The 26,333-nt window shown below is 38.0% G+C and overlaps 1 protein-coding gene across 1 annotated transcript in view; it reads right to left on the bottom strand.

The window, feature by feature from the left end:
- Window positions 1-26,333, bottom strand: part of ANKRD55 (ankyrin repeat domain 55) — a 154,337-nt gene that overhangs the window by 44,410 nt on the left and 83,594 nt on the right. The window contains exons 3-6 of the mRNA XM_037530301.2: window positions 19,056-19,178; window positions 13,423-13,553; window positions 9,826-9,935; window positions 2,215-2,275 (exon numbers count right to left, since the gene is read on the bottom strand). Of these exons, the coding sequence (XP_037386198.1) occupies window positions 2,215-2,275; window positions 9,826-9,935; window positions 13,423-13,553; window positions 19,056-19,178 (425 nt within the window). The remainder of the gene's footprint in view (window positions 1-2,214; window positions 2,276-9,825; window positions 9,936-13,422; window positions 13,554-19,055; window positions 19,179-26,333) is intronic.

Genomic DNA, 26,333 nt, shown 5'->3' with positions numbered 1-26,333 from the left:
GACTTTAATCTCAGTTTGCAATCTGAACTATCTTTTACTGAAGTTAGATTTATACCGATTGATCCTTTAACCTTTAACCATTATTGTGATAAGTTTGGGACTCCTTCCGCTTTTCTTGGAAAATAATTTCATTCAGCCCATGTAAGGATATGTCTTGCTCTTTCCCTTATCGTTAGGAAACGATAATGCTTTACCAGCACTAATTTACCCTTTCCCTCACTTCTTTTGCCTTTGCTGCTTTTTGTTTCCTGTTACTTAGCAGATGCAGGGTGTGTGTGTGCCTGTGCTTTGTTATCCCCTCTCATATACGATGGAGGCTGCATTGTACTTGAGCTCACTGAAAAAGTGATTGAGGGAGAAGGAGGATAGGTTATAACTTGTTTAAAGTTCTGAGAGGCCAAGATGCAGTAAGTTCATGAGAATGAAAAAGAAAGTGTGGCCTTTGTTCTATTTCAGAATTTTCCAAAGGCAAAGAGTTCCTAGCCTTTGCAAATTCATATGAATTGGCCTACGCTAGCAATGACAATGATATATATATATGTATGTATATGTATATAATCTGTATCTATGTGTATATATTATATATGTATGTACATGTATGTATGTATTCATATGTATGAAAATACAGGTAAGCATCAGCAGGTGACTTTAGATGGATTTTAGGCATACTGAGACTTTGGGTAGCAAGAGTTCTTTTTGATCCCTGCTCTTAGCACTTAAAACTCAGGGAGTCAGAATGTTGGTGTAATAGCAGGGGACACCTCTTCTCAGAGAGGGCACTTTGCTTGAGAAGGAACCAGAGATTTTTCTAATACTGAACACAAATTCAAAAAGTGTCACAATTACAGTTAGGAAGCTCTGCATCCGCTTTCATTGTCTCTATCAACCAGGGGCCTCCCAGGGTGTGGAAAAATAGGGAACTATCACTCTGCTGAGAGAGGATGGTTCAGCTGAGGGGTGGACAGAGTGAAGGTCTACAAGAGGGATTTTGCTTTAGTGTGTGAGTGACTGAATTTGTCGCCTTTCTAAGAAGTCCTAGTTAAGGGGCGTAAGAATAGGAGTTGGAAGTGGAGGAAATTGTCGGTAACTTGTCCAAGTCTAGAAGTTCTTGATCAGCTGCCATAAAAAGGAATCATTCACCCTCCCTGTGTTTGCACCGTGCAGAGAGTGATGGGAGTGTGCTGCTCACTTCAAGTTCTCCTTTTTCAAAGCAGAAGTTAAAAAACAGTACAGTCCTCTCTTCTCTGGGGTTTTGCTTTAAACCTCTGAAGAAGTCGTGACCATAGAGTTTGGGAAGGGTCCAATCTCAGATCCAGGCAAGGTCTTTCAGTGTGGCATTAAGGCCAAGTCAGCAGGAAGGAAAGAGAGGGGCTGAGTCCTGCGGAAAGTTATCGGGGGCTTCTGTCCACTCCATTGTCTCTGGCCAGCTGGCTTCCTTGAAAAGCGTACAATTTGGCATTTTTGGACATAGGAACTTTTGACGTTAGCAGACTTTCTTAAAGTTATCAGACATTCTTAGTGACATACAGCCAAATCAAGCACATATTTATGAAAAAAATTCCATCAAGAACTAGTTTTTGAAAATCAGGTTAAGAAACTTGCTAGAGAAATCAGACTGGCTCATGAAAATCAGCCCTACTTTTTAAGAGGGTTAAGTAGATTCAAGGCCCTGAACTACTGGGCGCAGTTCTGGCTTGTGTCTTTATATGCCTTCCCTCCCTCAGGATCTTTTCTCCTCAGCGTGGTGCTGTCTTGGGAGCCTCCAACAGGAATATCTTTGTTACACATAGGAGAGGGCAGTTATGATACCTGATATTAATAATGTAGCCTCTGATCAGGGGGCCAGTAATTATTGTCTCTCTGTTATCTGTCACTCAAACAGACAGCATCTGCCACCATAGCTTGCTATTTAAGTTTCTGAGACTGAGAAGATGGGAAAGAGCAATATTCATTTCTCAATGTCCCTAGGGAAATTACAAAACTTCAGTGGTATGATTAAGTACTTAATGCAATAAATTCTTCCCTATTAGAAGTTACACCCACGGGTGGGGATAAATTTCTGCCTGAGGATCATAGTGGAGACATAGACCTCCTTCTAAGGATAGGAACACAAAAATGTGCCACATCTCCGTGTATATTTATGAAAGGAACAGAGCCCTTCCTTGGGCCCTAGCACGCACAACAATCAACTGCTCCCAGTGAGGGCAGGCTTACCTCATTGTCCTGGTGATTAATCTCACTGAGATTTGACTGCTGCACGAGGACTGTTAGGAGCCTGTAAAAACAAACCAAAAAAACAAACACAAATGAAAACAAACCAAAACAAATAAACAAAGCAGGAGAAGTTGCTAAAAAGAACGGAATTTATAAAAGAACACGACATTAGAAACACAGCCATTTGAGGGCCAACAAATGAAGAGGGGCCCTCTCCATTTCTCTAGGGAAAAGATTCAGGGAAAAGCAGCCAGTGTGACAGGTAAGAAGGCCTGGAGGAAATACTCTATCTCTTCTCCCACCTTCTCTCTATCTTAGTGCTTCTGGAGGGGCCCAAGAGAATGGAGAAAGTGAATTGTTAGGTCCATTTTATTCACCAGACTGATGTCCCTATGTGTGTTTTATAAGGACTAAAGTCCTTCAGTGCTTATTCTTGATTCATTTTATGTAACTTGTAGGCTGCTTTCAAACTGCTTCACTATTAGGAATCCTTCATGCCTTTCAAATGTGTAGATTATCCCCAGGAGGCAGTCAGCATTTATACCTTTGGTCATTCTCTGTAAAACATACATGAGATGAACATGATCCCTTCTAGCTCCATCCATGTTGCTGCAAACGTCATGTGTTTATCTTTTTTGATTGCTGAGTAATATTCCATTGTGTATATATACCACATCTTCTTGATGGAGCTAGAAGGGATCATGCTCAGCAAAATAAGTCAGAAAGAAAAAGAAAAATACAGGATGGTCTCACTCATAGCAGGAATTTAGAAAACCTAAATAAGGGACCAGGAAAAAGACTAAATAATACAAAGTAAAAATCAAAATCAACAAGCAACTATAAACCAGAGACACACTACGGGATGGCTGGGGGGGGGGGCGGAAGGGCGGGCAGAGGAAGGATTAGGGTCAAAATAAGGGGGGTGCAATTGATTGGGGAATATAACCAAAATGAAAATGCATACATTGTGCAAAAATGAAAAATGATGTAAGAATTATATAAAATATTTTTAAAAATAAACAAACAAACAAAAAGCCCATATGTGAGATGGCACTAATCAGTTGTAAAACAACCATCAGTGTCAACTTCAAATTCTTTTTTTTTTTTATTAAATAATAAATTTTATTTTTATATTCCCCCATACAACTGCACATGCCCCATTCTGACCCCAATCCCTCCCCTCCCGGCCCCCACCCCCCAAAAAGTGTCTGGTTCATAGTTTTTTTCAACTTCAAATTCTTATCCTACTTGGGTCCCACCCTTGGCTAACTGAATTCAGTGCTCCATCCATGGGAGAGAGGCAGTTAAGGATGGGGTAGTGTCAGTAGCCCAGACTCTGGAACCACAGGGGTTATATCCTAGGCCCAACACTGACCAGCTCTATGACCTCAGACAAGTTACTTACCTTCTCTGTGCCTAAGCATTCTTATTTGGAAAATGGGAGTAATAAAAAGTGCCCGCCTTATAGCTTAGTATGAGGATTAAGGGAATTAATATGCATATAACATTTAAAGCATGCCTGGAACACAGTGTTATTTGTAGACTACAGCAAGCAGACTCTCTCCATTATCTATTCTGAATATTAGAATTTCTCCATCTGGTAGGAAGATGCTAAAAAATAATTTCACTTTGGTTGCCCTGTTGTTTTTTTAATCTTTGTAATTATATTTTACTGCTATATGTATTTTCCCTTAAAGCTATTTTGGAAGAGGGGGGTATGGGGTCAGGAAAGGTACTGGTGATTCTTCTTTCTTTCTTTCTCTCTCTCTCTCTCATCTGATGACAATACATGACTTGAGGCACCACCTTGCTTGCCGGGCTATTGCACATTGTCTTGATGATCTAGCCTGGACTAGAAACTAGATGTGTGCTTTTTCCAGCATGGTGCTTCCATGTTATTCCATGGTTCAGAGGTATCTGCCAGATACTTGCTCAACCTTAATTACCAGACTTGCAGACCTATTTGTTTTCTCATAGCTCTTGTTTTGTGCTAAGGTGATCCACGAATATTCTACCACAACCTCCCCAGTCCAAACTCTATCTTGCTCTCAGATCTCCAGGCAGCAGTATAATTCCTGCCCACCCAGGTACCAGCATAACAACACAGACCCCCAGTAGTGCATTTCCAGCCAGACAGCATGGTGAGGGAAGCACACACAGATGCAGGGGCCATCCTACCTCTAGGGAAATCCCTGCTTCATTACTAACTAGGCAGAGACTTCCATCAAGTGATGAAACTCTTATGCCTATTTTTTTTGTCTGTAAAATAAAGTAATAATAACACCAACTTTTTACAGATTTGCTATGACTTTAATGAGTGGATGCATATAAAACACTTAGAATGGTCTTCATATTTCATAATGTGTTCTATAAAATGATTTTTTGAAAGGTTCCTACCCTTTACGTTTTGGGTTTCCCTGATCATCATTAACTGACTGGCTGAGAGAAATCAACTAGATATATCCTGGAGGGTGGAGTTTTGCCTTGAATTTCTCTGTTTTTCTGGCCTCTTGGATGTATAGGCCTGAAGCTGGCTTATCCCAGTGATGGGTCAGAAAAAGGAGCCTCAAGCCAGCAGCCTGCAGTCCTGTTCCTGACACTGTCTTGATGTGAGAGAAGGATCTTGTGAAATGGAGACATGCAGGTTAGAACACATCACCTTATAACTATAGGACAGGAACCAATAGAAATGATTTCCTTCCTCCCTTTGGCTATAGTAAAGAACAGTTAAAAGAAGCAGAATGTCTGGTGCTCTGGCAGGAAAAAAAAAAAAATCTGCTGGTAACCATGGAGACCATCAAAAAGACCTTCAGAAAGCCCCGTGGCCGCTTTCAGAGGAAATCGCTGCTTGCCTTCCTATGCGAGCATGCAGAGCATTGTACAAACACAACTTCATTCTCTTTGTAGCTTTGTTTTAATGATCATGCCCCCTCTTTCACATGGATGCCCTTTGAATGTCTCAGTCAGGGAAGCAAGAAAAGCCATGGGGAACTGAAAGAGAAAACTTGGGCCTGCTGAGAAGCTAAGGGATCAAAGCAGGAAGGGGAATTCTGAAATGAAATCTGTGTGTCTTTGTTTTTGTCCATCTAACTTGCCTTCATGTTCATAATTATAAATCACTTATCCCTGCATCAGTTTAGAGTCCCCACTGAGTTGTAGCTTAGCTAAGGGTGTGTACTGGAACGGACTGGTTTGCTAGCAAGTTGTTTATATCAGAGAAAGAAAATTCCTTGGGAAGCAAAGGCCTAATTCAAGTCTTCCCTTGGTTTGCATATAAGCAGGTTCAGTTTGAGGTTTCACTCTGAATAATCTCTGCCAAGCACTAAATAGAAGGGGCTTGCTGTTTGGAAATTTAAGGGTTAGTGGATTTTACAATGAGTATGAATACCTGAGTACAGGACTAGAAAGGGGCTTGTACTTTCGCTTATATTTATGTGGGTGGGGGGGGAAGACAGATCAAGTGCTTTAACAAAGGTGGAGAAGGGAGTTTCAGGGGAGTTGAAAGGTTGAGCCTGATATTGTTTGGGTTGTAAAGTCTAGCAATGCTCTACGTCCCTGGGTCAATATAGATTGAAGTGCTTTTTCAATATAAGTAGGGTTGTCGATAATCTTTATAGCAAATGCGTGCATGTATATGCTTGTATATGAGAAAAAATATATATATATTTTGTGGACCTTGATGTGTGCAGGTATGTGAGAAGGCCAAGATGAGAGCTGGTGTGGAGGAAGGAATAAGTTTTTCTTTAGTACTGATCTATTTTCCATCATCATTATGATCTCGATGATGATTATCACCACCTACACTTACTGAATACGGACAATAGACAGTGTTTCATGCTTTCCACACCTTTTACTTCTGCCATATCACCTAAGAGTTAAGCGCTATCTTATCCCTATTTTCTAGAAAAGAAAGGCAGTTGAGCCTTGACACGGTGTCTTGTCCAAGATAGTATAGTTAGTAAGAGATGGAGCAGAATCAAATTCAGACCTCTGAGCTGGCACTTCTCGCCACCCTTTCCCTCAAACTACAGAGGATTTTAGGTCCTCTGTAGAGCTTCAAACACATATGGTAAACCAATATAACACATGAAGAGATCAGGCAAAGAGGAAACAAGGGTAGGATGAAGAAGCTCTAATTACAGACTTACATGTATGCCAGAGGTGGGATACTGGGCTGTGAGTTTTCTAGATACACAGAGAGAAACAATCCTGTTACAGGGTTCACAATGTGAAAGTGAAAATTAATTTCTTAGGGAAAGCAAAGCAGTCCCTCTTCTACTAGAAATTTTTCTTGTGGTTTTTCATAAAGGATTTTTTGGATGCTGTAATGAATGAAATATTTCCTGACAATGAGACAATAAGGAGTTTTTGTAAGGCTGTTTTGTTTTGTTTTGTTTTGTTTTGTTTTACAAGGCCCCTCAGTGGAGGCCAAGGGCTTAAAGACAAAATGTGGCCACTAAAATAAGCTCTACATTGTCCACAACAGTGAGTCCTGGGCGCACAGCAGAACTTGGGGTAGGCTTCTTATCTTCACATGACTTAGGCAATTAATTTCCTTCTTAGTGCTGTAGTTTCTCATCTGTAAGATGGGGACAGAAATACTACCAACCACAGAGAGGTATGGTAAAGAGTAGATGAGATAGCTCATGGGACGCACTTGAGACAGTCTCAGAACATAGTAAATAAACATTGGTGCTTATCACCATCATCATGACTTAATGTTAGGTGTGGATCTTATGCTTTAATGTCAGTCAGGCTAGCCTGAAGCTGCACACATTTAGGAAAATTAAGTAAACAGGCTTGCATGGCCTAAAGGAAGGTCATTCCCTTCTGCATTCAGGTTGTAGGATTAGACAGTATGGTATGGCAGACCAAGAAGATCAAGCTTTTTTCCCCTCAGAAATCAATTCTGAGTTAATGCTGACATTTAACAAATGGGCAACTGAAGCTGCACTTCTCGATTATAAAGCATGGCTTGGTTAATTTCTGTTTGAATCATTTAATGCAGATGTTATTAAACTCTGCCATGGCCATAACATATCTTATAAAGCAATGAAAAAAATATCTAGTTTTAAGCAATGCAATACTATAGGGAATTCTTTAACACAAGCTGGTTTTGAAATGTTCTCTAGTTAAGGAAGCCAGTTGATTTACTACATGAGTTAAGGTTTAACTCATTCACTTTTGGAGAACATTTGCCAGTAATGATAATTTTGATTTTAGGTAGTTCATATTAACCTTTGGGTCATATTAGTTACAGCAATTAGCATTACTTTAATGCATATTTATCTTCTAGATTTGGTTAAGTGTCCGTTGAGGACAAGAAAACTGTATCATCAACACACAGAAGGATGTTTGTTTTCCTAATTTTGGCTCTTTCAAGGCTGATGTCTGGGTCATTAGGTACAATTTCAAAGAAGGAGAAGACACAACTCTGTTTTATCTCCTTTTTACTGATATAATGTAGATCCCAGAGAGTCTAGGGGCGTTGCTAGCACAAATAATAAGAAATAGACTAATAAGTTCACAAAAGAGGAAGTACTCTTGGACTGGTTTTCAATTTATTATTCTGGTGCTTTCAGATGATGAGCCTAATCAACTGATCAAATTGACCTTGGGTGTGATTTTCACTGACAGCACTCAGTTCATCCCTCAGGCACCATGGGTTGATGGCATAGAGTTTTAATAGAAATTCATGCCTCCTTTTCTTGTACTGAAGTCATTGCTGGGAGGTAGATTCCTGGTCAGGAACTATATTCCTCAGTGCTGCTTATACAGTGGCCAAATGCCTAGTTCTTGTCAAAGGAATGTGAGCAGAAGTGGATTATGTCATTGCAGACTGAGATTTTAAAGAAATGAGTAGGCTTCTTTATCCTCTTTCCCCAGGTACAGGCTGACTAAAGAGGATCCTGCGATTCTAGTGGATGAAGGAGACAAGATGGAAGAAACTTTAGTGCCTGAATTACCACATGGAGGAGAGTCACACCCAGTAATTTATTGAGCTACTGCATGTTTAAGAAATAAACTTCTTAAAAAGTGTGTTAAAATATTGAATCATTGGGATTTATTTATTATAGCAGCTATAATCACCATAACTGAAGTAGGCATTTATCTTTCAGAATCAAATAGATTTTGAAATGAGGACTCTGAGTGAAGTAGGTAAAAGCAATTAAGCAGAATAAATCAAAGAAGACTAATCTTAAAAGGTATATTTTAAACTTACTTTCTAAATACCGCTCTTGGGAAAAGAACTAAATATTTTTTGTGGGTTGTCTAGAACAATGTAATTCTTGTCCTAATCATCAAAAGGGAGTCAATCCCTTCATGATGTCTAATGATCAGTAGCTCTAGATGTGCTGTTTCTTCTTAAGTCTTCTAGTTTTATTGGATTTTGGGTTAATCTAGTTTTCTATTATGCCTGGATATAATCCAATGATAATAAGAGGCAAGCCTTGGCTAGGCATTATCCTGGATTTTCCCAAGCTCTTTCATTTTAGTGGAAACCAGATTGAAGTGAAGAAATCCTGTTTCTTTTCAATCTGGAAGAGGACTTGGTCTCAGCCCTCCTGGAGTTTTAGTTTTAGTTTTGGACACTGAGCATAGAGAATGAAATCCCTAGAATGCATCCCGGGTGGTGGTGTCTTGTACATACCTCTGAGGAACACCTAATTCCTTTCAGAGGCATGTTAGGTGCAACATAGGTTAAGAAAGCACCCAGAGTATTGCTGACTCCATAGTGGGAAATGCTGTTATTAGCTGCTCTGAGGGACTTTCAAAAGAATGGAGACCTAGGCCATTCAGACACAGGATTGGGGAAAAACTCGATCTGGGAAAAACTTTCTCCTCTGTTGCTCAATTGACGTACAAAAATGTGACCTTCTCAATCATCCAACTTATGTGAGCTATTTCTTCACATGGTTTCCAGCAGCACACACTCCCAGTTTCCCCTCTAACCCACTGGTCTCAGTCTCAATCTCCTTTGCTTGGTCTTTTGCCAGCTTCCAACCCATAAATGTTGAGATGACTCTGAGTTCAGACATTATCCTTTCTAACCAACCATTGCTCTTTTATCCTGTTTGATTTTCTTCATGGTACTCATAATGATGTCAAATTATCCTATTTACTTATTTATTACTAATGTGCCACTTAAATCTAGCATGAAAGATTTAAATCTAGTGAACAGTGATGTAAAAAATTTAAAAAAAATCTGCACACCCCCACCAAAAAAAAAAAAAGATTTAAATCTAGCATATAAGCTCTGTGAGGACAGAAACTCTGTCTTGCTTACTGTGGAATTGCAGGAGTCTCGCTGACTGACTTATTGAATGAAGGAATACATGGATTCAGGGTATTACAAATAGCATTTCTTCTTAAATCACAGACTAAGAGAAAAGGGGCTTATCAAAGTAGAAGAAGGAAGAGATCAGAATTTAAGACTATTCTGGGATATTTTGATTTACTGAACTGTGGTCTGCTGCAACTTCAAAAGGAAAAAAAAAAAAAAAAAGGATGGGCTTTGTTTTTATTAGCCACAGTAGGTGGGATTAGATGACTGTCTAATCCAAGTTGGGTCCCTCCCAACTTGAGCGTCTTGTGAGCCAGGCTACTTACCTCACATCGGGCTCAGCAGTGGCAGCGTGCAGTGGCAGGCGGCCATTTTTATCTGGGATATTGTGCTTGGCACCATTTCTGAGTAGGCTAACACAGCCTTCCAGCCAACCCTGAAATACAAGCGCAACCGCATCGTTATATAATACAACCTCACATAACATAGGCCACCAAACTTTCTTTGGTTTTCTTTCCCTTTCTTCTTTGGTTTAGCTAACATGTTTTATTTGACTTGAAGTGGTTTAAGACCACAACTCCAACTTAGACACCTCGGCTGAGGGTTGAAAGTCTTAAGGTGTGATTTCTCAAATTTTTTGGAGGTCCGTTAGCAGTCATATGCAGGCTGACTCCTGAACTCTTTCCTGTCTCCCTCTCCCAATTTCTAGGTCACTCACTGGTAGTCCACTTTTACATTCAGTTCCCAAGGCCAACTGAGGCATATGACAGGTGATAATTAGGCAATTCTCACCTTTTATTCTATGGGTTTAACCACAATCATTCTTGTCAATAGTCTGACCTGGCTGTTATGGTAAATTCCAAAAATCAGGTATCATTCTTGGAACTATGCCTCAGGATATTTCTGATAAATGGGTCTTGGTCCTCTTTTCTGAATTCATTTACATGTTATCCACAAGGACAACGTCTTGCTTATTCTGGTCAGCTCTACTCCCAGTGACTAGAATCCTAACCCGAGTCCTACCTCTAATAACTGAGGCCCTGCCACCTTATTAATTGATCTTTGTGATGTGTAATATGGGGATAGTGCAAGCACACTAATAAGGGTCCCCCACTGCTGTGTTTTAGCCATCTGTGAATTACCTAAGAAGATTCTTGTGAACTCCCAGCTATCTACTAATTTTCCAGATTGAGATGTGATATTGCTTGTCCCCTCCTTGTCCAGCACTTATAGCATTTCCCCACTGTCTTTGCTGTTTCAAAAGGGCAGATATAATTGCAGTCTAGCTGCCCTTTATGCTCCATTCTACTTTAAGGAACTGACCCAATCTACTGATAACCAAATTTGGTTCCCACGCTAAGGAGAATGCCTCCTACGTCATCCGGAATTACTCAAGTTTCTCACCCAATTTTAACTAGACTTATCAATAGATGAAATTGTTATCATGAAGAACAATATAATAACTCTGTTTTGTTCCTGTCTTTCCCCACTTCTATAGAGTTAAGCCTGTGGATTATTCAGTAAGATAAGAAAGATGGCCGAAGATGTTCCCTTGCAATATCAGAATGAATAAAAATTAAAATGTCACTAAATTCATGCAGAAGATAATTTTAAAGAAAGGTGTTGGTTCTGAAAACTTGGAAAGAAAATCTTTCAATAAAAGCACATCAAAATTAATAGGTTATAATATTGAATGTAATTTTGTAGAATTGACTACTAATACCTAAGTCATGAGTAAAAGCAAGTAGTTTCAGTCCTGATTCATATTTTACTAATGCATTAAATATGGCTTTAATGAATTAAGTATGCTGATATCTAAATCATCAAGTTCTCTGGTTAAAAGGGAAAAGTATGACCAGAGAACCAAAAGAAAGGCATGCTGACCACATTTTAGAGTTGCTGAAGTTTTACACTTATTGAAAAACAGATCTTCTAATGGGGAAATGTTTGAAACATTTTTATCATTTTGCAACTTTTACTGGAACTGTGTTTGGATGTGGTAATTTTTTTTTTTCCAGAAAAAAATCAGAAAGCCACTGAGTACATCTGAAGCCCTCGGCCACTGCTCAAAACCGAAAAATAGATTTGTACCTAAATGTGCTGGGTGATGCCAAATATTTCTTCTTCAATTGTAATAAATTTCGGGTATTATTTTTACTACAGTATACAAATGAAAAAAATATGCACAAAGAGGTAAAGCGAGGTGTCTTAGGTCACACATCTGTGGTCAGTTTATTTGCATTCTAAGTTGGGAAATTAACTGAGAGTTAATTTCCAAGTGCCCATTTTATGCAAACTTTTAACACCGGGATTCAAACATTGCCAAAAGGAAGAAGAGGGCTCTATAGTGCAATTACCAGGATACCACCCCCTTCCCGAAAAGACTCAGGAGAGAAAGGAAGGCATCCTGCCTTGGTTGCGACATGGAGGTGGCACATTATTAAGAGGGTGGCAACATGTGCTGTCACACAGGCCCTCCTTCCTTGGGCAGTGGCTTAGAATGCAATTCCTAGAAAGAGTTGTCTGTAGAGCTGACACCACTCTAGGCTCAATTTTCATTATGACCTAAAGGAGAACCTCTTCCTGCTTCCCCATCTGTTTCAAGAAATTTGAAATTTTGAATTCTAGAATTTTGAAAAGAGTGCAGCTTGGTTTCACTCTGTTCTGTAGGCTAGCGGCAGTCAACTTTACTCACCATTTCTACCCTTTCTCTGAAGGTAGGAGACTTTATCTAGTCCTTATAGATCGGTGGTTTGCAAACTTGAGTAGGCACAAAAATTGCTGGGAGGTTTGTACAACATGCAATCACCTCTCCTCCTTCTTCTGCCCCTGCAGTACTGCCAGAGTCTGACTTGAGGACCACGTCTACAGACAGCTGCACTTGAAATATGTACCCCCACATTTTGGAAAAGACTTCTAGAGTTCATGTGTGAATTCTAGAGAAAAAGGTTGCCAATACAAAATGAAAATGTACTTTCTAAAGAAAATCTATAAGAATTGGGTGATGTGTCGTTACAACTATCTTCTAGATTGTGGGAGAAAGATTCAGTGTTTGGGGAAGGGAAGTGCTCTGTGTCAGAAGGCAACTTCAGGCCACTGTGAGGTTGGCCCAGGTAACTCCACTGCTATTAGTGGTCAGTAACAACAAAAGCAAGAAACCGCAACAAGCTGCAAAGGGGCTGATGGTGGAGACTTTCAGTTTTCACTGGAGTGGAAAGAAAATGATGCCCCTCGTATGGTACTAAGGAGGACATATTTGACATGGATTCAAGGTATCCTTGGGGTCTTCCAGCAGGAATGCAGGGAGGATTTGAAAGGAGAAAGCTTGAAGAGTTTTTGGTAAGGTTTAACCAAGCTTGCTTTAATGCTGGGAAATGCCAAACTGAAATCTCTTATTATCAAGACCGTTTGATTAAAGGTTGAGTCCTATGTTTAGTGGTACCCCTGAAGAGCCTGGTACTTCTCCCCTACTCCCTACCCCCACATCATGCCGGTTTTAAACATTCCCCACATTATTCATCCTTTAGCTTTCACTCAACTAATCCTACCCCACAGATGTTAACTGCAATTTCAAGTGCAACCACCCACTGAGGGGTATTCTTGGAGTAGTATTCTTAGAAGGAGTACAAATGAGTCCAGAAATGCCCCAAGGGAAATTCTGGTTCACTTAACATGAAATTTTATTTTTCTAGTGATGTTATCTCTATCATAGAAGATGGTTAGGAAGGTCCAAAATGACTCAAATCCAGGAAAACAATTCTAAATGGTCAGATAAATGATAGAGATGATTGAAGCAAAGCTTCAGTTTCTATTTCCATTGACCAGTTACAGAAATCCAAGAACACTCTTGTGCAAGTGGGACCCCATCATGACACATTGAACCCATCTCATTCCTTCGCAACAATGACAGAAACAAACTGTACCAGATAGGTTGCCAGACATAGACTTGTGCGGCCGTAAGTGTCCTGCATGTTAATATTGGCCCCCATCTTCAAGAGTAGCTTCACTGTGTCCACCTGACGTCCAGAAACTGCATGCATCAAGGGTGTACATCCTGGAATGAGACATTTCAACAGCCTTTAAAAATGTTTGACTTGGGAAATTTATGAGCATACTGTTCATTAAGTTCTTAGAAGACAAATAAACCATCCTCAACACAAACCCAGCTGTTGAAGATGTTTGTTGCTATGTTTATATAAACTATATATTTTCTTCTGACTTTATTCAGTCTTCTGCAATTTTGCAATAGTTGCTTGATGAAAACATTTTGTGCAAAGTTGCTGGTACTTGAGAGTCAGCATCATTTGGAACATAACAGGCAGGTTTGTCCTAACATTGCTTGGACAGTGCATAATCTGAATGAGCCTTTGAAAAGCAACTCAATCCAGGAAGACAGGTCCAGACTGCTTATACTGGAGCTGATGGGTGATAAAGGGCAGGAATAATAGTCTAGCCTTAGGTTGTAGAAGTTCTTGCTGAGAGGGGCCGCCTTTACTGAAATACCTTTCTGTTTTTAGAATCAATATAGGTCAAGACATTTGGCTATTTTCTTCCAAAATAAAAATAGAAATGAAATTACACATTCTGATTAATTTTACAGGACTGTTGGAACAAGCCAGCCTGGTGAAGCAGAACCTAGGTGTTTGATGCTTCTTGAAATAAGGAAGTTAAACCACCGACACAATCCCTTGCCCACTTGAGACTTGTTTAGATGTCTTTTAATTGGAGGTGCACATTGAAGCTGGGGTTCTCCAGGTGAACTATGACAGTGATCCCTAAGAATGGATAAATTAATTCTATAGGTGCTGTTCACACTGAAAGATTACAGCTGCCAACCCAGTTTTTCTCTCTAATATCTCTCCTCAAATACTTTAAAACATTTGCATTGGGTAAAAATTGCTATGAAGTGATCTTCAAGAGTGGCTCAATCAGAGTCTCTCTCTCTCTCTCTCCCTCTCTCTCTCTCTCTCTCTCTCTGTACCCCTCAGCCCCCCTTCATGGATGTTGAGTTGTTCCAACCCACTTAATTGCATATGCACCCTTGCCAAAGATCCCCTGGGCACATTGGTGTTATTATATTGCTGATTTCTTTGCTTTCCATTGATTCATGAGTCTGTCTATAATAGACACAATCTTGATTTCTGCAGTTGTGTAGTAAGTCTTGGGTAGACTGAATTCTCCCACTTTATCTTTCTTTTTCAAGATTGTTTTAACCATGCTTTCCCTTTGAATCCCTATATACAGTTTGATAATCTTGTCTATATCTACAAAAATGTGCTGTAGGTTTGACAGAAATTTCATTAAACCTGTATATGAATTTGGGGAGCTTTGCATGCTTACTATATTAAGTTTTCTAATGAAAGAACATGGCATGTCTCTCCATTTATTTAGATCTTTGATTTCTTTGGTGAGCATTCCGTGGTTTTCAGTATATAAATCCTCTAGGTATTTAATTATTTTATACCTAAGTATTTTTAAATGAGCAATTTTAAATGGCACTGTGGTTTTGATTTTGGTGTCAGTGTGTTCATTTCTAGTATAGAAATACATTATTTTTTGGTCTGTATTGATCTTGATTAGCTCAGTTGGAGTTTTCTGGGTAGGTTTCTTAGGATTTTATATGTAGACAATCAAGCTGTGCAAAAAAAAAAGAAATTACTTTTTCCTTTTTAATATATACGCTTTTTATTTCCTTTTCTTGACTTTGTGCACTGGCTAGAATTGCCAACTCCATGCTGCATATGAGTAAGAGGGGACATCTTCGATTTGTTCAGGATCTTAGGGGCAAAGTCTTATACCATTAAGTAAAACATTAGCTAAAGGATTTTTGTAGATACTCTGTCAAATTGAGGACATTCCCCTCTCTTACCTTTTTCAGGGTTTTTAATCATGGCTGTGTGTTAGTTCTGTCAAATGCTTTCCTCCTTCAGTGACATGATTGTGTGAGTTTTCTTCTGTAGATGATTAATATAATGGATTATACTGATTGATTTTCAAATATTGAGCCAGATTTACATTCCTATAACAGCCCCCACTTGGTCATGGTATATAATTCTTTTTATGTGTTACTGTGTTCTGTATGTTAATATTTTTTAAGGATTTTTATATTTATATTGATGAGGTGTATCAGTTTATAAGTTAATTTTTTTATCATCTTTGTTTGGTTTTGCTATCAGGGTAATACAAGCTTCAAAAACATAACTGAGAAGAGTTTCTTCCTCTTATGTTTTTTAGAAGAAGCTGTGTAGAACTGATAATAGTTATTATTAAGAGTTTGTAGAAATTTCTGGTAAGACAATTAAGGCCTGAAAATTTCTTTTCTGGGAATTTAAAAATTATGAATTTAAATTCCTTAAGATTTATAGGACTATTCAAATAATCTATTTTCTACTGGATGAATTGCGCTATTTAATATTTTTTGAGGAACTGATCCATTTCATTTAAAGAGTCAAATTTATATGAGTAAAGTTGTTTGTCATATTTATTTATTACAGGGTCTGTAGTGATAGTTTTGATTTTATTCCTGTTAGTGGTAACTTGTGTCATCTTTGATATTCTCTTTGTCAGTATTAGTAGAGGTTTGTTAATTTTTTTTCACTTGCACAGAATTTTTAATTGAAAGCATTAAAACAATACTCAATAAACTGAAAATTTTGATGACTTTTATTATCATTTATGAGGCATTCATTGTTTTTGTAGACCTGAAAGAAACTTTGCATAATTGTGTTTTCTGTTCTCCATTTTAAAGGAAGATTATGAAGAAGAGACCTAAAATACATGTAAATCTAAAGCCAACTGAGTTAGAAGTGAAATACAAAGAGACAAAATCTATACACAGCTGTGTCATAAGAGCATAGGTGTTTTTAGCTAATATTTTGCGTATGAAAACAATTTAGTTCTCACATGAAACAAAAGCAAGGGCAATAGTAAAGCTGAATCATGAAAACCCCAATCAATTATTTTTATCATGATTCTTAGCTTTTCTTTCCCTTGGTTTCTTGTGTTCTGGGCCTGAGTCTTGAACAGGTAATTGCTTTAAGAGGTGCCATGGATAAATGAGCCATAGTTCAGCAAAAACAAAAAAGCAAACCCAGCCATTATTACATAGGCAATCTACCTGAACTGTTGAGCCATATACCTGTAGGTATATGCAGAAACTATTGCAGAAAAAAGAAAAAAAAATCCTAAAACATATGTTTAGCTACCTCTGTGTCTTATAATCCATTTGCATGGGCAGTGAGTTCAGCTGATCCAGCATGACTGGCTGAGAAGGCCATTGGCAGAAGGCAGGTGGTGGGCAGTGGAGCAAAAGCAGCTGGACTCAGGAAATGCAGTAGCAGGTGTCTACTCTTGCACGTGGTATTGTGGGCCTGTAGAGCAGGCAGGTTTGTTAATTTTATTGATTTCTTTCAAAGAATCAATTCCTTGTTTTATTGAGTTTTCTCTGTTGTTTTTCTGTCTTCATTTAATTGATTTCTACTCTTCCCTTCATTATTTCCTTCTGTTTGATTTGGGTTTATTATTTTTCTCTTCTTTCTCTAGGTACTTAAGGTGAGAATTAAGATTGTTCACTGATGATCTCTCTTTTCTAATGAATGCATTGCTTTACGGTGTCCTGCGCATTTTGGTATGCTGTGTCGTTGTTTTCATCTACAGTCAGTCCACACAAGCCAGGATTGAACACAATCAGTGTGGTAGCTGTATTGTTGTTTTTATCTACAGTCAGTCCATACAAGGCAGGACTGAACACAACAGTCTGGTACTTGCATTTATCACACAACTAGGGTTTAACCTTTGGTTATCCTAAATTTCAACATCTAGTCCCAAGGCAGAGTACAAGTGAGCCTGCTTTAAAAACAAAGAAAAAACTACCATGGCTAAATTAGGGAACAACCACTCACTTTATAAAAAAAATTGTCATAAGGGACAATTTGGGACAGGTAAGCTGGTTTAAAATCATTAATGACTTCCCAGAAATATTGAGACAGAGAAACAATGATAGAACTTTTGTTATAGTAATATTGGTCACTGAAACTCTGTTCTTTATTTTTTAAAAACTTATTTCTTGCAGTTGTTACATTTGGTTCATTTCTGTTGTTCTATTTTTAAGTACATTGATCCCTTCCTTTGTTTCTTCATTCTGTGGCTGAACAATGAATTTTTAACTGTGATTATTGTATTTTTCAGTTCCAAAATTTTCCATTTAGTTCTCATCAAGAGCTCTATATTATTTCTTTGCAGAAGCTTTCTATCTTTTCATTATTTTCAAGCATATTTGTAATCACTCATTTTCTTCATGACTGCTTAAAAATCTTTGTCAGATAATTCTAATATCTATCATCTCAATGTTGGCATCTATTACCTTTTTCTTCATTCAGTTTGACATATTCCTGTTGCTGGGTCTGACAAGTGACTTCCTATTAAAACTTCCTATAGAAGTTAAATTTCCAAATAACACAATATTTGGAGTATTCTGTTATGAGTCTCCTAACCTTACTTAAATCCTTTATTTTAGCTTATTTCCTGTGACACTGCTTCAAAGGGGAAGTGAGAGGGTGCCACCTCATTATTTCAAAGTGGGGTTAGAATTAGAATTTCATGTTTCTTACTTAACTTCCACTGATATCCGAGCAGAAAGATCCTTTATTATGGCTGGGTAGGTGGTGAAAGTCCTAATTCTCAATAAGACCTCCTCTGACACCAGCCCAAAAGATAGAGGCAGGGAACCTCATTATCACCAGGTAGAGTGAAGGTCTAAGCTTCCCACTTAATCCTTGTTGGAATGGATGGGACTTAGGCCATAGGATTTTTGTGTGTGTGTGTGGTATTTGGCTGGAATAGAATCATTATTGTCTAAAAGATTTTTGTCTTTCCAGGCTATTCTTGTCCTGGTCTTTGTCTAGAGAGCGCAGACTTTTGTTGGGGCTTTTACGATCCATGCCTGTTGGCATTACTGTATTGCTGACCTTTTCAGCTCCAAGTCTGGGATATATAAGGCTAAAAAAGGAAAACCAAGCAACTCACCATTGTGTCATTCCTTGGGTCCCAAGTTCCTAACCAGTTTGCCATTTTCTCTTCACCTTCCAGAGTTTCCAAGTGTTTGTTTTATATACAGTGGCCAGTATTTTTAGTTGTATTTAGAATAAGGAATAGAGAAAAAAATCACATCTACTCCATTTCCTCAGAAACAAAATCTTGCTATCTGGCTTTAATGATGATACTTTCCCACCATTTATTGCTACCAAAAGTACCCTCTTTCCATACCCCTTTTCTAACTAATTGATTCATCTACTTGAGTCTTTTATACAAAGAAGTTGGAAACAAACTCTAATCAATCCGCTTCATTATAAGAGATAATAAAAAGGAATTTAAAGACTTGCGGCTAAGACTCTTATGGAAATACTGAGGGACCTGCACATGGTCTTTGATAGGATGTTTTTTATGCTTTACTATCAAAGTAGCCTGTCAGATAGTATATTGACATTGTTCACCTCTGATGGCCACTCTGAAAGGACAGAACAAAACATTCTTCAGTACTCAAAATGAATAAGCTCACCTTCACTGTCACAGCATTCTAGGATGGAAGGGTCTTCCCGAATCACTGAAGTCAGAGCATTGACATCTCCATTAGATGCTGCCTGGTATACCATGGTCAGATCAACTTCCTCAGATGAATCACCTTCATGAATCAAATAGACCCACAATGTGTGGAGTGAGTTTGCTGAAAGAATAACAACACCCAAAGCATCACCCACACAAATGATTCATAAAAACTTCTTTGGTAAATCCAGGCAAAAGAATGAATCATAACGATCACATGCACGCTCACCACTTCTGAAGAAAGGTGGTCCCTTGTGGGCCATGTTGTAACACCACCATATATTGGGAAGGAGACTGAGCAATTAGATGGTCTCTGAGATTCTATGATTCTTTCAGGCATTTAGGCTACTTGAAATCAGTAAGTTCCGAAGTAAATGCAACCTTCATGTTGGCTTGGGTCCTCTTTTTTGACCTGAAATGTGTTACTTTTCCTTTCAATGACTCAGTTTATCCACCTTTGAAAGAGACATTGTGCTCCTTACTCTCTGTCCTACAGATGCATTCTCTATCCATTTCTGCCCTGCTCCTGAGGGCTGCCCCTTGCTGACTGTATTGCCCCTGCCCTTCAACTTGCCCATGGGAGACATTGGCAAAAGAAAGGTGGGGAGGAGAGTGAGATGGGCACTTCTTCCTGCCTTCTCCTAATGCAGTGTGCAGCACCAGTTGCTTCTCTCCCATCTGAGGTTCCTTCTCTCAAGGACCAGCTTTCAATGTGGCCCCTTTAAGGAATGAATACCTTTCTCTCAACCCTGCCTCATCTCTATATATAGTCCCTTCACAAAAGCCCCTTTATTTGAATGATGTAGGGGTTCATGACATAGTGTTTCCAGCTCTGTTGAGTTGTATGCCACTCATGAATTTGGTAGCTACCTGTATTATACCGTTGTACTGCTAAAGGTGACAACAGAACTGAAGACAAGCTCTGCTCAAAGAAGACCCCTAATGAGATCCTGTGCATAGATAATTCCCCCCCACAGATAGTCATTGTTCAGGGAAAACATACATGCAAAGAGATTTTTTTTAAAGGTTGTGTTTTTCTACTAGTGTGGACATTATGCCAGAGATACGTATTTAAAATTCTAATTGATTTTTAGTTGACAGTAGTCCTAACCCTATGGCTTGATTTTTCTACCTCAGTATTTCTGGGAAGTCACGCATGATATTTTAAACAAGTTGACCTGTCCCAGGAAGAGCTTAATTATTAAAAAATATTCACTGATGACAACAAACTGTTTTGTAAAGTAAATGGTTGTTTCCTAATTTACCGATGGTATGTTGTTGTTGTTGAAGCAGATTTACCTGTACAATGGCCTGAGGGCTGTAAGTGGCAGATGAGGGGTGACAGGGTCAAATGTTACTCCTGTGGTAAGTACAAGGACCCTGGAGCCATATAACTTAGGTTCAAGTCTGGCTTATACTAGCTGGCTGTGTGAATTTGGACCCCCCCACTGGGCCTTAGTTTCCTTGTCTTTAAAATGGAGATGATGATGATGTTTATGATAATCATCTACCTCATAAGGTCTCTGTGAAGCATAAATGTATTAATTTTTAAATGTATGTGCTTTTAGAGCAGGGCATACCATGTAGTAAATGCTGTACATACTTTGCTACTACTACTGTTACTCTGTGTGAGCATGTGTGTTTAGAGGAATTAAAAATCTGGGACATTTAGAGAAAAAAGTCTCCCTGATGATTAAAGAATCTACACTTTGCATCGAACGTTGATTCTCCATTGGGAGCCCTCTTAGGACTTTAGATATTTTGTTAAAATTGCTTACTATAAGTAGGGCCCAGACTTAAGGGCAACGATGGGCCTAATATCTGGTGGTGTCATCTCGGAAGGGAGATCCTGGTGGTGGGTTGAGTTACTCTGTGTTTATAACCTGTTCATATCTTATATAACATGTTTATATAACGTATAAATGTATTCATAGCTTGCTATCACTAAGTGCAATAAAATCTATAAAGTGTGGTCTGATCACACTGTTGATAAGTTGAGAGAAACAATGATTCCCACAAACACTTGCCAGAAGGATTCCAATAACTTTGCATTTAATAAGGATAAACATTGGAGAGTATACAGTCTATAAATACCCAGATGAACAAATTAGAGGGTGGTTGAATCTATAATTTTTGTTGTTCAGCATCCTTTCACCATAACCTTATAACTTTAACCTGAATATTTTCTGGGAGACATCCTGTCCACTTTCAACCCATGGTTAATAGAGTGGAGATGATTAAATCCCTTGTCAGTGGTCCTTGGCAGTGGGAGTAGGGGGGGTGAGACATATGATCCAGAATTAAGCCCCTCAGCATTTGCATTATCCTGGCACAGAAATTGGTTCAGGGATATGACCCAATCAGCACAAAAGTGATAATACTCTGGTTGGGATTGCTGGGAGCAATACACTTTCTTTGTTCTATCACCCAGAAACTGGGAGCTACTGGGGGATAGCTTGTGGGTGGAGATCCTATCTAAGAGTGATGACAACACAAGGAAAAGCACAGAATTGGGCTAAAAGAAATAATTGAGACCTAATGAAATCAACTAAACTCCTGAATTATGCCACACTGTAAGCCAGCATCATCTCTACTACATTTACATGTGCAAAAAAGTTCCTTTTCTTGCTTGAGTCAGATTTCATGTGTTTATCTTTTTGATCACTTAATTAGAAAGATTCTAACCAATAAAAGATTTTAGCAGTGGCACATTACAAAAGAACTTAGGGCTTTAGCAGCAAAGTTATTCTATAGTAATTAACTGTGTAAAAATTAATTAATAGGAATTCTAGCTATATTGATAATAGGCTAGTAATCAGATTGAGGGACATAATAGGTTTTTTCCATTTTTAACTGGTGAGTGTCATGTTGAGTTCTCCTGTCCATAGATTCAGTGGACTAGATGATGATTTGAGAACAGTCAGAGAAAAGTGATTAAACGGGGTGTGAAAAGACTTCATATTTGTTGCATGAGAAGCAGTTGAGGAAATAGATGTGTTCACACCATAGATTATTCTTGTGAAGTCATGATAGTAGCCTTATGGTATCTGGATTATCGATTTTTTAGTTAAAAAATTATGGTAAATATATATGTAATAAAATTTACCACTTCAACAATTTTTATTTTTTTATATTTTTTACATCATTGTTCATTTTTATACAATATTTGCTTCCCCCTACCCCCTCAGGTGTAGTACCCAGAGTTTCCTTCACCAATGTACCTGTGCACCATCACCTCAGTTCCCTGTCCTCCTACTTCCCTCTCTCTGATCACCCTCCCTCCTCCTCCCCTGCAGTATGTCTCTGATTTATAATTGTCCGTTTTTGCTTTGTTGTGTTTTGTACTATTATTATTTTTTTACACTGATGTCTTATTTGGTTCTCCTATATTCCTGGTATAAGTGAAACCATCCAATATTTTTCTTTTTCTTTCTGACTTATTTCACTGAGAATAATTCCTTCTAGTTCCATCCCCATTGCTGCAAATGGCATGAGTTTATCTTTTTTGATTGCTGAATAATATTCCATTGTGTATATATATACACCACATCTTCTTGATCCAGTCATCTATTTTTGGGCATTTGGGTTGTTTCCAGGTTTTACCTATTGTAAATAGTGCTGCAATAAACATAGGTGTACAGGTGTTCTTTTGAATCAATGTTTTTGTGTCCTTTGGGTAGATCCCTAGGAGTGGAATTGCCGGGTCATATGGTAGCTCCAATTTTAGTAGACTGAGGAACCTCCAGACAGCTTTCTGTAGTGGTTGGACCAGTTTGCACTCCCACCAGCAATCTAGGAGAGTTCCTTTTTCATCACATCCTCGCCAACATTTGTTGTTGCTTGTTTTTTGATATGTGCCACTCTTACTGGTGTAAGGTAGTATCTCAATGTGGTTTTAATTTGCATTTCCCTGATTATGAAGGATGTTGAACATTTTTTCATATGCCTGTTGGCCATTTGCATTTCCTCTTTGGAGAAATATCTTTTAAGTTCTTCTGCCCATTTTTTGACCAGATTGTTTATTTTGTTTTTGTTGAGCCATGTGAGATCTTTGTGTGTCTTTGTGATCAGTCCCTTATCAGTTGACTGGAGTGCAAAGATTTTTTCCCAATCAGTGGGGTGTCTCTTTGTTTTGGTTAATGTTTCTTTCACTGTGCAGAAGCTTTTCAGTTTGATGCAGTCCCAGGTGTTTATCTTTTCCTTGACTTTCTTTGCTTTGGGTGATGAGTCTTTAAAGATGTTATTGCAATGTATGTCTTGTAGTGTTTCACCTATATTTCTTCCATATATTTTATGGTATCAGGACTTACATCCAGTTCTTTTATACATTTTGAGTTTATTTTTGTGCACGGTGAAAGGCAGTGGTCTAGTATCATTTTTTGCATGTGATGGTCCAGTTTTTGCAGCACCATTTATTGAACAAACTGTCTGTGTTCCATTGTATATTCTTTGCTCCTTTGTCAAAGATCAGTTGTCCATATAAGTGTGGTTTTATTTCTGGGCTCTCTATTTGGTTCCATTTGTCTGTGTGTCTGTTTTTGTTCCAATATCAAACTGTTTTAATTATTATGACTTTGCAGTATAGCTTGAAGTTTGGAAGTGTGATACCTCCTTTCTCCTGTGTTTTCATCATAGGGCTTTGGCTATTCGTGTTTTTTTTGTGGTTCCGTATGAATTTCATCAGTATTTTGTTCTATTTCTTTGAAGAATGTCATTGAGATTTTTTTTTATTTATACAAGAACCAGGGTACAGGTCAGACGTGTGGGAGGGTGAGAGAATTCACCAGAGACAGAGCAGGGAGCAGAACAGGCAGACGAACCAAAGACACAGATGAGGGGAGCAGCAGGTGAGGCAGGAGAGGTCTGCCACACCATGTGCGTTTCTCCCTGTCCAGCCGGGAACTGAACCTGCGCTGCAGAGGCTGTGGACAGATTCACAGTGCGGTGCTCAACCCACTGTGCCACCGGGGAGGACTGTCATTGAGATTTTTATTGGAATAGCATTGAATCTGTATATTGCTATTGGTAGGTTGGACATTTTAATAATGTTAATTCTTGCATTCATGAGCAGGGGATGTCTTTCCATTTCTATTTCTATGTGTCTTCTTCTGTTTTTTTTTTAACAGTGTTTTATAATTTTCTTTGTATAGGTCTTTCACCTCTTTTGTTAGGTTTATTCCCAAGTATTTGATTTTTTTTTGTTTCAATTATAAAAGGAATGGTTTTCTTGATTTCTTCTTCTTCAGATTGATTGTTTGTGTATAGGAAGTCTACTCATTTTTGTGTGTTGATTTTGTATCCTGCTACTTTACTGAACTGGTCGATTATTTTGAATAGTTTTTCTGTGGAGTTTTTAGGGTTCTCTATGTATATTATCATATTGTCTGCAAATAGTGATAGTTTTACTTCTTTCCCTATGTGGATTCCTTGTATGTCTTTCTCTTGTCTCATTGCCCTGGCTAGGACCTCCAGTATTATATTGAAGAGCAGTGGTGAGAGAGGATATCCTTGTCTTGTTCCTGATCTTAAAGGAAAGGCCTCAGCTTTCCACTATTGAGAATAATATTGGCTGTGGGTTTGTTGTATATGGCTTTTATCACTTCAACCATTTTTAAATGTATAGTTCAGTGTCCTTATGTACATTCACATTGTTGTGCAACCATTACTAAGAATCATCCCCGGAACTCTTTTCCTCTTCCAAAACTCAAACTCTGAACCCATTAAACACTAACTCCTATTCACCTTCCCCCAGCTCCTGAAAATGAACATTCCACATTTTGATTTTATTAATTTGATAATCTAGGAATTTCATATATGCAGAATCAACAATATCTGTGTTTTTGTGATTAATTTATTTCATATAGAATACTGCCCTCAAGGTTCATTCACATTGTAGCATGGTTAGAATTTTCTTCTTTTTTAAGGTTGAATTAATATTCCATTTTATGTATTGCCCCATTTTATCAATCAATTCATCCATCGATGTACACTGGGTTGTTTATACCTTTTTACAACTGTTAATAATGTTGCCATGAACATGGGTATACAAATGTCTCTTTGAGAACCTGCTCTCAATTATTTTGGGAATAAACTTAGAATTTTGAGATCATTTAAAATTTTATTTTTAATTGTTTAAGAACATATTGTTTTCCCCCAGTAAACTGACCTGTTTTATTTTCCCACCACAGTACACAATGTTTCCATTCCCCCCACATCCTCACCAACACTTATTTCATTTATGTTTCATGTGTTGTCTGTTTTAATAATAGCCTAAAGAGTTTAAAGTGATATCTTGTGGCTTTGATTTGCCTTTCCCTACAATTGATAATGCTAAGCATATTTGCATGTGCTCATTGATAATTTTATATCTTCTTTGGAGCAATGTGCATTTGTCATTTTAAATCAGATTATTTTTGTTAAGTTGTAGGAGTTCTTCACATATTCTGGATTTTAATATTTTAGTAGATACGTGATTTGCAAATATTTTCTATTCTGTGTGATGTCTTTTCATTCTGTTTATAGTGTGCTTTGATGTACAAAAGTTTTTAAGTTAATGTTGTTCAGTTTATCTATTTTTCCTGTTGCTTTCCATGCTTTTGTCATTATACCCAAGAAATTATTGTTAAGTTCAATGTCATGGAGCTTTCTCCTCATGTTTTCTTATAGTTTAGGTTTATATTTTTATAGTTGAATATAGTTTACAGGTTTTATGTTTGGATTTTTTATCTATTTTGAGTTAATTTTTATATATGGTATTATGGTAAGGTTCTAACTTCATTCTTTTGAATGTGACCATTCAGTTGTTTCAGGACTATTTGTTCATAAGATAATTCTTTCCCATTGAATCGTCTTGTCATCCATTTTGAAAATTAGTTAACCATAGATGTTTGAGACTATTTCTAGATTCTCAGTTCTATCCCATGGATCTAGATATTTGTCTTTATTTCAGTACTACTCTAATTTGACCACTGTATCTTTGTAATATGTTTTTGAAACCAGGAATTGTTAGACCTCCAAGTTTGTTCTTCTTTTGTTTTGGCCAATTGGGCTCATTAAAGAGCCTACATGAGCTTTAGGATGGATTTTTATATTTTTGCAAAATCATCATTGGGATTTTGATAGGGATTACATTGAATCTGTATATGTCTTTGGGCAGTATTGACATCTAACAATATTGTCATCTAATCCATGTCTTTCATTATGTCCTATCTATTGATGTCTGATTTTTTTTTAA

This window comes from Talpa occidentalis, unplaced genomic scaffold (genome assembly GCF_014898055.3).
Source record: "Talpa occidentalis isolate TD23 unplaced genomic scaffold, MPIMG_talOcc4v2.1 talOcc4.6, whole genome shotgun sequence".
Classification (NCBI taxonomy): Eukaryota; Metazoa; Chordata; class Mammalia; order Eulipotyphla; family Talpidae; genus Talpa; species Talpa occidentalis.
The sequence above is the reverse complement of the archived record's forward strand: the minus strand, read 5'-3'. Positions and strand labels throughout refer to the sequence as shown.